This window comes from Bos taurus, chromosome 10, assembly GCF_002263795.3.
Source record: "Bos taurus isolate L1 Dominette 01449 registration number 42190680 breed Hereford chromosome 10, ARS-UCD2.0, whole genome shotgun sequence".
Classification (NCBI taxonomy): domain Eukaryota; kingdom Metazoa; phylum Chordata; class Mammalia; order Artiodactyla; family Bovidae; genus Bos; species Bos taurus.
Window position 1 is genome coordinate 60,931,536 of NC_037337.1, and position 12,251 is coordinate 60,943,786.

General features: G+C 41.1%; 1 protein-coding gene across 5 annotated transcripts in view; it reads right to left on the reverse strand.

The window, feature by feature from the left end:
* GALK2 (galactokinase 2) overlaps positions 1-12,251 on the reverse strand; it is a 155,926-nt gene that overhangs the window by 6,926 nt on the left and 136,749 nt on the right. For all 5 annotated transcript variants that reach the window (XM_005211831.5, XM_059890523.1, XM_005211830.5 and 2 more), the window contains 1 exon segment: positions 1,872-2,073. In XM_005211831.5, the coding sequence (XP_005211888.1) occupies positions 1,872-2,073 (202 nt within the window).

Here is a 12,251-nt window from a genome sequence, read left to right on the forward strand (position 1 = left end):
CTGGCATAAAATCAATTCACACTTCCATTGCCACCTTTTCCTACTCAGAGTCCTTCCAATGGCAAACAAGGTTCAGGGGTATGACTCCCCATGGCCTCTCCTGCTTCATCACCTGCAGCCCTCTCCTCCGATACTGCCCTCCGTGTGTACTGTTCCTCCTGGACTGTTCCTCACATGTGAAGCCACTGTTCTCATTTCTTCACTTCCTTCAGGTCTTTGCCCAACTGTCTCTTCAGAGAGACCTTCTTCAGCCAGTCAATATAAAGACTATCCACCCACCCCTAGGACTCTCCAGCCTTTCTATTTTTTTCATAACACTTATCAGTTCCACTCTATTTTTAGTTGTCATTTCCCTCTTTACCCATGTGAATGTATGCTGCATAAAGACAAGAGCTGGTTGACCATGCCAGAACAAGAAAGTCCCATTTGAGAATTCCAGGAGGCTGCCAAATACCCCTCCATTGCTGTTTCAGATGGGATCCGAGCTATCCTACTACCTTCTTAGCAAAGATGCTTCTGCTAAATTTCTGCAGAAATCATTCCACTTCCTGTTACTTCCAGAACTGAACAATATCTGCCCTTGATAGTTTCAGAAGAGAGTACTTTCAATGAAACAAGCTCTGAAAGCCTTTTTGGCAGATAGTGAGGAAACACTGGCAGAGTGAATTTCAGCAAGGTTGTGTTCAAGTCTCTCAACAAGTTGGGTTACACATGCCATTTACAATCACTGGAGCTACTTGGTTTAAACTTTTCAGACTGGGTGTGTGGCAATGAGTGAGGCAAGCCGCAGGCGCCAAGTGGTTAATTATATTTTCATTGCTAATTGCAGGCAGTTCTCTGTGATTTTCTCACAATGGAAAGAACATCAATCCATTTGAGAGTTCTCCCAATTTCCCTTTCTATCCTCCAAGGTCAATGAGTTCCCTTCTGGGTAAAGGAACCATTCTACTCTATTATCCCCATTCTCCAGCAATTATAAGGATGTTGTTCTCAGGCTTTATGAAAGAGTTTCCCTCTTTACATTTGTGTTTCAACTGTCCATTCATAAACTGGGCTTTCTTCAATCCTTTTCCCCAAACTGTCTAATCTAAACCTGGAAAACAGGAAATGCTGCCTCTGAATAATTCCTACAGCATCCTCTCCCTGATACACTTCTGTTAGGCTTGAGGTCCTCTTTCCTTTCTTTCTTCTCTTTTGAATAAAACTGTTAAACTTAGGACACCAAACAGGAGATGCTGGTGGAGCTGCAGTGTAGTGGGAACCATTGCTTAAAATACCATGAGAAAGTAACACAGGGTCTGTGTCTGAGAAAATCTCCCTGAAACATCATCCAAAGATGGAAAAGTCTTTTTTTATGATGTTGTGAAGAACTAACTCCAAACCTGCTGCTGCTGCTGCGTCGCTTCAGTCGTGTCCGACTCTGGGCGACCCCAGAGACGGCAGCCCACCAGGCTCCCGTCCCTGGGATTCTCCAGGCAAGAACACTCGAGTGGGTTGCCATTGCCTTCTCCAATGCATGAAAGTGAAAAGTGAAAGGGAAGTCGCTCAGTCGTGTCCGACTCTAGCGACCCCATGGACTGCAGCCCACCGGGCTCCTCCATCCATGGGATTTTCCAGGCAAGAGTACTGGAGTGGGGTGCCATTGCCTTCTCCGGACTCCAAACCTGGAACCTCATAAAGCCATGGAGTTGAGTCTCCAATCTTTTATCTTATACATCTTCAGGAAGGAACAAGTCTAGCTGTGTGTCACAGACAAACCCTCTGATACAAAGTGGGAAGGATCTTCTTCACTGAGAAGAAAAAAAATGCTGCTTTTTTCCATTAAACAGTTTCCCTGGTAGCATCCCACCACACTGCTCTTTCAGCCTCACCGACAGATGTCCACCAGCTGGTCCAGCTCAGGGCAGCTACACTCGTACATATCCCGGCAGCTCCTGTGGCTCTGGTTCATTAGTTCCCCCAGCAGCTGGACCACGTTGTCAGGTGCTTCTTCACATATCTTCTTAAACTGGAGCACTCTCGCAGCCTCACTGTACACGTGCTTTGCCCGCTGGTAGAGTTTGAAGGTGAGAACTTAGGAAGGAAGATTATGGTGGACAGAGTTAGAAATAGTTACTGGCCAGGAAAAAAAAAAATTCAAAAGAAAAAAAGAGTTACTGGACAATTCAGTAAAAGAAAAATACAGTTATTGAGAACTTCCATTTCTGTCTTTATTATTAATACCTTAGATTTTAAATAGGTCTTTCTGAAAGATTTCCTTATAGTCTAAATTACTCTCTTTTCAAGTCAATTTTACTTTAAGGTCACACATGTAGAAAGTGGCAGAGCAAAACAAGTCATGACGTTTTACCCCATAGCCACATTCTTTCCACTGTGATCCACCAGAAAGAACCCCTGAAAATGCTTATACTAGAACTTTTATTTATAAAAATGTTTCTTAGAGATAAGCACAATTACTTCTGTATGTGTGTGTGTAAAAAACACATGTATATATATGTATATACTGTAGCATTATTTATCACAGCAGAAACTAAGAATGAATCCACATTGCTAACAACAGAAAATACTTTTAAAATCATGCTGCATCTATTAAAAATATTATGCTATACTATTGCTACTAAAGCATTCTATTACTCCATGGGAAATTGTTCATTATTAAGTGAACACATAAAATATGAAACTGTACATTTTAATTTTAAAAATTATAAGAAAGCACCAAAATATTAACAGTCATCATCTCTGTGGTGCATTGTGGGTGGCTTTTCTTTGTCCTTGACATATTTCTGTGCCTTCCAGATTATCTGGAATGACTCTTACTTCAGTTATAGAAACAAGCCCTACTGCATTGACTGTGTCTATAGTACTCATATGTTCCCTTGAATAACAACCAAAACCTTCTTACCATTTTCACTCATGCTGAACAGTGGCTGAGTGAGTGTGGTGCCTCTGGGCAAAACTTGAAAAATACACAGAGGCTAATCTGCCTGTCCTGCTAGGAAGAGCCTGGGCTCTCCAAAGGTCTGTCATATCTTCTCAGCCATGTGACAACTCACTGTACTCAAGTTGCTATTTCAATAGAGCTCATTTCTCCATCTTCAAAATGAAGTTGAAAATTATTTCTCAGGATCCTTCCAACTCTAACATTTTAGATTCTGTGAAGAACTCCCTCCAAGCATTCCCCTCATATTGTTATATTTTGAGAAGAAGATGATAATTGTTCTACTTTCTGCTCTTATCTACTCTGCTATCTGCCCCAGGAGGCTGACTTGGATGGACTACACCAGTGGGCTCCCTTGCCTTTAGATTAGAAAAAGGGAGAAGATCAACGAGAGATGGGAGGGAAGAGAGTGAAGTTGTAGGATCTCTCCCTGGCTCCCTCCTTGCAGAGCTACCTGAAACTGGCCCTGTCCCCCCAACTGAAGGACACTGAACATACTTTCAAGGCAGCCTTTTCTACATGATTCTCTCTTCCAGGGTCTGCCTCCAGGTTCCTCTCCCCTAGAATATTACTGCTTTTTCAGTAGTGCTTTTATAATTTTATATTAAAAAATACCAAATGCATGACAACATACTTAACAACCAACAAATTATGTTAAAGTTTTAGGTTACATTTTTCCCCTCCACAGTACCACCCTCATAACTCATATACTTATCATATACTTCCCATAGTAATTGTCTCCACAAAGTTTGCCAACTCCTGAAGACAGAAACCAGGTCTTCTGGTTCCAAGCATTTGATAGTCTGCAACCTGGTACTCCCTAGAACCTTCACCAGTGCCTTACGTGACAAGTGCACATGCGTGTTCACTGTTGAACATTCAGAAAGATGACTTAACTCCAGTTCAAAACCAAGATACCTCCATTTAGACACTGTTATTAAAAAAAAAAAGTGCAGTGCCAGCACTCACAGCTTACTAAGAATGTACAAGTTGAGGAAAGGGGACAGCCAGATTCCCTCTGGTATTGAATCTATAACTACTGATACTACATAGGATGAAAAATAAGTCAAAAAATGAACTTACAGGTTAAGTGTAGGTGGGGATAAAAATACAACAACATGCTTTGCTCCATCAGTAGCCAGGTCATGTGACTCAGTGCACACTGCAGTGTGAATTTGTTATTTCTATCAATAGGTTCAATGGAAATGGGAATATTACATATTATTGAGAATTGTTATATATTAAAATATATTATTTTAGGGTCTAGATATCAAAATATCTTAAGGTAAGAAAGTCTTAACAATACCCAATACTGGCACATAGCATCTGCAACAAAGTTGTCTGAAGAAAAAGCACCAGTAGATTTAACAAGAACTCCTTCAAAATCCCTGAATAGAGAAAGGCAAAGATGGGCCATTGATAGGCATGTATCTACATTAGACAGTACCAATAAGTTTATACATGTTAATAGAATCCATGTATATAAAGAAAGCTGAGTGCCAAAGAATTGATGCTTTTGAACTTTGGTGTTGGAGAAGACTTGAGAGTCCCTTGGACTGCAAGGAGGTCCAATCAGTCTATCCTAAAGGAGATCAGTCCTGAGTGTTCATCGGACCGACTGAGGTTGAAGCTCAAACTCCAATACTTTGGCCATGTGGTTCAAAGAGCTAACTCATTTGAAAAGACCCTGATGCTGGGAAAGATTGAGGGCAGGAGGAGAAGGGGACGACAGAGGATGAGATGGTTAGATGACATCACCGACTCAATGGACATGGGTTTGGGTGGACTCCGGGAGTTGGTGATGGACAGGGAGGCCTGGCATGCTGTGGTCCATGGGGTCGCAAAGAGTCAGACACGACTGAGCGACTGAACTGAACTGAACTGAATATAATCCAGATTATAGAATACACGTTTTGAAAGGGAGGAAAATGACTATGGTAACTATAGTTTAAAAATATTCTTTTTAAAAGTTGACATTGAAACAAAATGTTTAAAATTCTAGCTTTAGGATTCCATATGTTTCAGTTTTATTTGTGAACTATTTCACCTCCCTCATGGGCCAAGTTGCAAAATGAGAGCACGGGGGTAGGGTGGAGGGCATACATAAGAAGAGAATATTGGTTCATTTTTACTGTAATGTCTCATTTCCAAAAAAGCATCTAGTTTCCAGGTCCACTGACATTTATGGCTGCATCACAAAAGGCACAATAAAGCAACATCTACTAACATTGTAAAATAGTGCTATTTAGCTGACAAATTGCTCTATGTCACAATTTGCAAAGAAGTTTTTAAACTTCAAGTTATATACAGGACAACAAAGGAAATACAATAGCATGTTCCATACGCCCATCACCTAGACTGAACAATAATTTTTTGCAATATTTTCTTCAATATTTTGCTAGTGTTTTAAAATAAATTATACATGTGACATTTCCTTCCTATATATTTCAGAGTGCAACTCTATAAAATAAGGATATTTTCTTATGAAACCTCTGTATCATTATCACATCTAACAAAATTACCAATGATTCCTTAACACCATTTCATATTCAATCCATATTTAAATTTTCCCAGTTGTTTCAATTTCAATTTACAGCAGGATCCAAGCGAAGTCCACACATTATATTCAGTCTTATCTCTAATAAGTCTCTTTTAGTCAAGAATTTACAGTGATTTTTGATACTCTGGAATGTCAATGTCATATATATATATATATATATATATATATATATATAATACAAATATATCCTGTAATAAAATTCAATACCAACAACAAACAGTCCATTAGCAAGAGCATGCTTTGGTTTTCCTTTAGGACTACATAGTTCTTTAAGATTAAAGATATTTTTCCTTTAGGATTAAATATTCTCAAGTAGAAACTATCTAGAGAGAGGTGGGGTTTTTTTTATATTAAACCTCAGGACTGGTGTTCTGATTTGTGATAAGAAACATTCAGAAGGTACTGAGCAGATTACTAGAACCTCCCTGTGTCCACTCTGTTTTGTCGAGTGTTTCATAGCAAGGCTTCAGGACAGGAATGTCTAATGAGGACTCTCGCTGGGCGTTCTGAAGGTGCATGAGAGACTGCCATGGCTCACACTCCCTGAACAGTAGTAACTTAGACAACAAAGGAAAGGGCAGAAAGGGCATCTGTTTTTAATTGTGATACAAACATCTTGCCAAAGGCTACAACAGATTTGGAGACCACCCTTTGGGAGGGAAAGCAGTTCTGCATTGGCTGGACATCACAAATGCTCTCTGGATCCAGGGTTGTGGCTTGTTATAGGCTGGCAATTCAGCAGGTCTCTGTTGTGTAGATACCAGAAAATCCAAGAAAATCTGAAACTCTGTGGACAAAGCTTTCTTCCTTGTTCAGTTAACTTTTAAAATGGATGCTTCATCTCTCTTATAATCCTTGAGGGCAATTATTAAAGGATGAAGGAATTGTTTCTTACTGCATGAATGCTCACTGCTATATGACTACTTCCAACACAAATACAGTTTAAGAATATAATACCAGGTGCCATTTTCCTGAAACATTGCCAGTGTCCTATCCTATCCATGGGAAATCTGAAGCTTCAAAGTAGGATATGTCATGTGAATTCTAAAACAATCACTTTCTCCTCTGTGAATCTTTGGTAATTACTGAATCTGATCCTGAAATCATGGCAGAGATTCTTAGATCTAAATGATCACAACCATATACATTTAAACAGTAATAATTGTACAATAAGTTCACTTGAATAATTTAGTTGCTAGTTCTAAAATTTCCTTTCCTGATGACTTCCCTGCTGAGCCTCCAGCTCACCACACAGGCTCCTGCCTTGGACCCACTGCATCAGCTGTTCTGTTGCCCTGGAATGTTCTTCCCCTGATCTTGATATGGCTAGCCCCTCACAGTCATTCAAGTCTCAGATGTCACAGCATCAGGAAGACCTTCTCCCATTTCCAACCCAGAATAATCACACCTACACAAACATACACACACATATTCTTTCCATCCTATTTTTGTCTCCCAAAACTACTTTATTTATTCTCACAAACACTGTCCAATTTTCTTATGCTTATTTGTTCAGTGGCCTGTGCTTATCTCTCAACACTGGAAGTTCAGCTTCAGAAGAGCAAGTTCAGTTCAGTCCGACTCTTTGCGACCCCATGGACTTCAGTATGCCAGGCTTTGCTGTCCATCACCAACTCCTGGAACTTGCTCAAACTCATGTCCATCGAGTCGGTGATGCCATCCAACCATCTCCTCCCCTGTCGTCCCCTTCTCTTCCTGTCTTCAATCTTTCCCAGCATCAGGATCTTTTCAAATGAATCAGTTCTTCACAACAGGTGACCAAAGTATTGGAACTTCAGCTTCAGCATCAGTCCTTCCAATGAATATTCAGGACTGATTTCTTTTAGGATGGACTAGTTTGATCTCCTTGCTGTCCAAGGGACTCAAGAGTCTTCTCCAGCACCACAGTTCGAAAGCATCAATTCTTTGGCACTCAGCTTTCTTCACAGTCCAACTCTCACATCCATACATGACTACTGGAAAAACCATAGCTTTGACTAGATGGACTTTTGTTGGCAAAGTAATGTCTCTGCTTTTTAATATGCCACCTAGGTTTCTCTTAGCTTTTCTTCCAAGGAGCAAGCGTATTTCTTGCAAGAACCCTATGCTACAAATGACAGGAAAGACATGTGAAATAGAAGCCCCTACTATGAGAGACTTATGACTCAGTTAAATAAGACAGACTATGAGACCACTGGACAATGACCAAGTGCAGCAGATATTCAAGAGCAGGAAATACTAGAGGTGGACCAAGAAGATAGGGTTTGTGGGAAAAAGAGCCATAGTGGGAAATGCCAGAGCCACAGAGCTTCCTTGCTGTGAGGACAGGATGGCCAAAGGCCCAAGCTGGGAACAGGCAGAGTATGTTTATGGGCTGGAGGGGGCAAACTGATCAGACCCCAGGCCAGTTTCTTGAGGAGGCTGTCCTCACACCTGAGGCTTTAACATCCTCTGCTACATATATTACACAAAGGTTGCACACTCACAACCATGGTCAGTAACCAACCACAGTGATGCTTTCTTGACCCAAATACTTTTTAAACTGAGAAGTTTTAAGAATCTAGATTTTCTGTTTTCCCTTGAAAAAAATGAAAGGCCTGGCAGTAGTGAACCTACCTTCTTGCAAAACTGTTGGCTGGAGCTGAGGAGCAGCCAGCCTGTTTAGGCGGGGCATGCACAGTATCTCCATGTACTTCCCACCATTCCCAATTATCTTACGCCTGGACTGACTCACTAGTTCACATGTCTGCCTGGTCTCTGTAGGCATCTGTGTGTGGGACTCACTTTCCATAAAACTCTCTATTACAGGAATTCTTGGCTAGAGACAGAAGAGTGGACAAACCAAGTGAGTCATCATGCCATAACAAACCACTGTTACTAATGAAGGTCCCTCCCTTAGGTGCATTGATAGTTCCATATGGAAGAGGTCCATCATCTTGTAAATTCTACTGTTTGGTCTTATTTCTGCTCCACAGACATTTGTAAACACAAGACAGCCCTTGAGAGATCTGAAGAAAACTCTCATATCTTATGTTTTTTACACATGGATAACGATTCACTTTATGCCAGGTTTATTAATAATACCAAGGGAACAACAATGAATAATATAAGCTCTTTACTCTCAAAAAGTAATAGTCTTAACAAAAGACAACAGGTGTTGGTGAGGATGTGGAGAAATGAACCCTTGCACACTGTTGGTGGGAATGCAAAATGGTGCAACCTCTATGAAAAACAGCACAGAATCCTCAAAAAATTAAAAATAGGACTATCCTATGATCCAGCAATCTCACTTCTGGGTATATCTCCTAAAGAACTAAAATCAGGATCTCAAAGAATTATTAGCACATCCATGTTCATTGCAGCTCTATTCATAATATCTATGCTGTAGAAGCAAACTAAATGTTCATCAATGGATGAATGGATTGAAAAATGATTTATACATAATAGAATATTCAGTTCAGTTCAGTCACTCAGTCATCTCCGACTCTTTGCAACCCCATGAACCACAGCACACCAGGCCTCCCTGTCCATCACCAACTGCCGGAGTCTACCTAAACCCATGTCCATTGAGTTGGTGATGCCATCCAACCATCTCATCCTCTGTCATGCCCTTCTCCCTCTGCCCCCAATCCCTCCCAGCATCAGAGTTTTTTCCAATGAGTCAACTCTTCGCATGAGGTGGCCAAAGTACTGGAGTTTCAGTTTTAGCATCATTCCTTCCAAAGAACACCCAGGACTGATCTCCTTTAGAATGGACTGGTTGGATTTCCTTGCAGTCCAAGGGACTCTCAAGAGTCCTCTCCAACACCACAGCATTCAAAAGCATCAATTCTTCGGTGCTCAGCTTTTTTCACAGTCCAACTCTCACATCCATACATGACTACTGGAAAAACCATAGCCTTGACTAGACGGACCTTTGTTGGCAAAGTAATGTCTCTGCTTTTGAATACGCTATCTAGGTCTATTATTCAACCTTAAAATTGGAAGAAACTCTACAATATGCAACAATATGGATGGACCTCTTAAGGAAATTATGCCAAGTGAAATAAGCCAGACACATAAAGACAAGTACCATTTATATGAGTTAGCTAGAATCATCAGATTCATAAAATCAAAGGTCAGAATGGTGGTTCCCAGACACTAGGGGAGGGAAAAGTAGAGAGTTAATCATCAGTAGACAAACAGACAAAACATTTTCAACTAAGTAAAATGAATGAGCTCTAGAGACCTACTGTACAGCATTCACCTCTAGTCAACAATAATGTATAGTACGCTTAAAATTTATTAAGAGGATAGATTTCATATGTGTTCCTACTACAATAAAAAAATAAAGTGTTTAGTAAAAAAAAAAAAAGAATAGTTTACTCAGTTCAGTTCAGTCACTCAGTTGTGTCCAACTCTTTGCAACCCCATGAATTGCAGCACGCCAGGCCTCCCTGTCCATCACCAACTCCCGGAGTTCACTCAGACTCATGTCCATCGAGTCAGTGATGCCATCCAGCCATCTCATCCTCTGTCGTCCCCTTCTCCTCCTGCCCCCAATCCCTCCCAGCATCAGAGTTTTTTCCAATGAGTCAACTCTTTGCATGAGGTGGCCAAAGTATTGGAGTTTCAGCCATAGCATCAGTCCTTCCAAGGAACACCCGAACTGATCTCCTTTAGAATGGACTGGTTGGATCTCCTTGCAGTCCAAGGGACTCTCAAGAGTCTTCTCCAACACCACAGTTCAAAAGCTTCAATTCTTCGGCACTCAGCTTTCTTCACAGTCCAACTCTCACATCCATACATGACCACAGGAAAAACCATAGCCTTGACTAGACGGACCTTTGTTGGCAAAGTAATATCTCTGCTTTTCAATATGCTATCTAGTTGGTCATAACTTTCCTTCCAAGGAGTAAGTGTCTTTTAATTTCGTGGCTGCAATCACCATCTGCAGTGATTTTGGAGCCCAAAAAAGTAAAGTCTGACACTGTTTCCACTGTTTCCCCATCTATTTCCCATGAAGTGATGGGACCACATGCCATGATCTTCGTTTTCTGAATGTTGAGCTTTAAGCCAACTTTTTCACTCTCCTCTTTCACTTTCATCAAGAGGCTTTTTAATTACTCTTCACTTTCTGCCCTAAGGGTGGTGTCCTCTGCATATCTGAGGTTATTGACATTTCTCCCAGAAATCTTGATTCCAGCTTGTGCCTCTTCCAGCCCAGCGTTTCTCATGATGTACTCTGCATATAAGTTAAATAAGCAGGGTGACAATATACAGCCTTGACATACTCCTTTTCCTATTTGGAACCAGTCTGTTGTTCCATGTCCAGTTCTGTTGCTTCCTGACCTGCATATAGGTTTCTCAAGAGGCAGGTCAGGTGGTCTGGTATTCCCATCTCTTTCAGAATTTTCCACAGTTTATTGTGATCCACACAGTCAAAGGCTTTGGCATAGTCAGTAAAGCAGAAATAGATGTTTTTCTGGAACTCTCTTCCTTTTTCCAATAGTCTACTAAAGAGAAACAACAATGAGCAATAACAAGCAACAGATGGAAAGACAGCTCCTCACAGCCAAAGTAGAGGCTCAGAGTCAATAGGGTATCCCAATCTGGGTTAGCCTGAAAGCAGAGCCTGACACAAAGACTTGAGTGCAAGTAGCAGAAATCCAGGAAACAAGAGGACAAAAATAAGGAGAGACAGAAAAGAAGAAAAGTCAATAAAGGTGCTTAATATGCAGGTCACCACAGCGAAAAACCACCACCCAATTGCTCAGGGATCTCTCTGAAGAACCATGGAGAACCATGGTTCCAACCATGTTGGAAGGGAACAGGTCCACCTATGAAAGGGAAGGGAAGCCTGGGTCTTTTATCCACAGACAGTGCCATCATTGCCCCTAGAGGGGTTAACTTCTCCCCAGAGATGTGCCTGGGCAGCACAGCAACTTTCAGTGACTCTGGAGAATGCCCCAGGATGGCAAAGAGACATTCATGCCAGCTACTAGCTTGACAAAGTTACTGGCAATGCTGGAAGCAGGTAGGCTGAGGGATGGGGAATAGTGGTCATGATCTTCAGAGTCTACCAGTAAAATGTGAAACCACCCAAGTCTAAAAGAGGAGTTAGGTGTCCAGCAAACCACTTAAAAGGTAGGGTGAAAGGATTGGGAAATTAAGACAGAAGGAACTTTGTGAACAAAAACATGGAGGTCAAAAACCATGAGGTGCTCTAAGCAGGGCCAGACCTGGTTAGTACTTGGATGGGCATAAGGTGCTTTTAAAGAATTCATAGGACTTGATTGTGATTGTAGCATAGAAAGAGGATGAAGACCAGTAGGAACAAGAAATACAGTAAAAGAGAAAATAAAAGCAGTAGGCAGAGGTCTCAGATATGCAGATGACACCATCCTAATGGCAGAAAGCAAAGAGGAACTAAAGAACCTCTTGATGAAGGTGAAGAAGGAAAGTGAAAAAGCTGGCTTAAAATTCAACATTCAAAAAACTAAGATCATGGCTCTGGTCCCATCCCTCATGGCAAATAGATGGGGGGGAAATGGAAACAGTACAGACTTCATTTTCCTGGGCTCCAAAATCACTGTGGATGGAGACTGCAGCCAAGAAATTAAAAGACACTTGCTCTTTGGAAGAAAAGTTATGACAAACCTAGACAGCCCATTAAAAAGCAGAGACATTACTTTGCCAGCAAAAGTCCATCTAGTCAAAGCTATGGTTTTTCCAGTAGTCATGTACGGATGTAAAGGTTGGACCATAAACAAA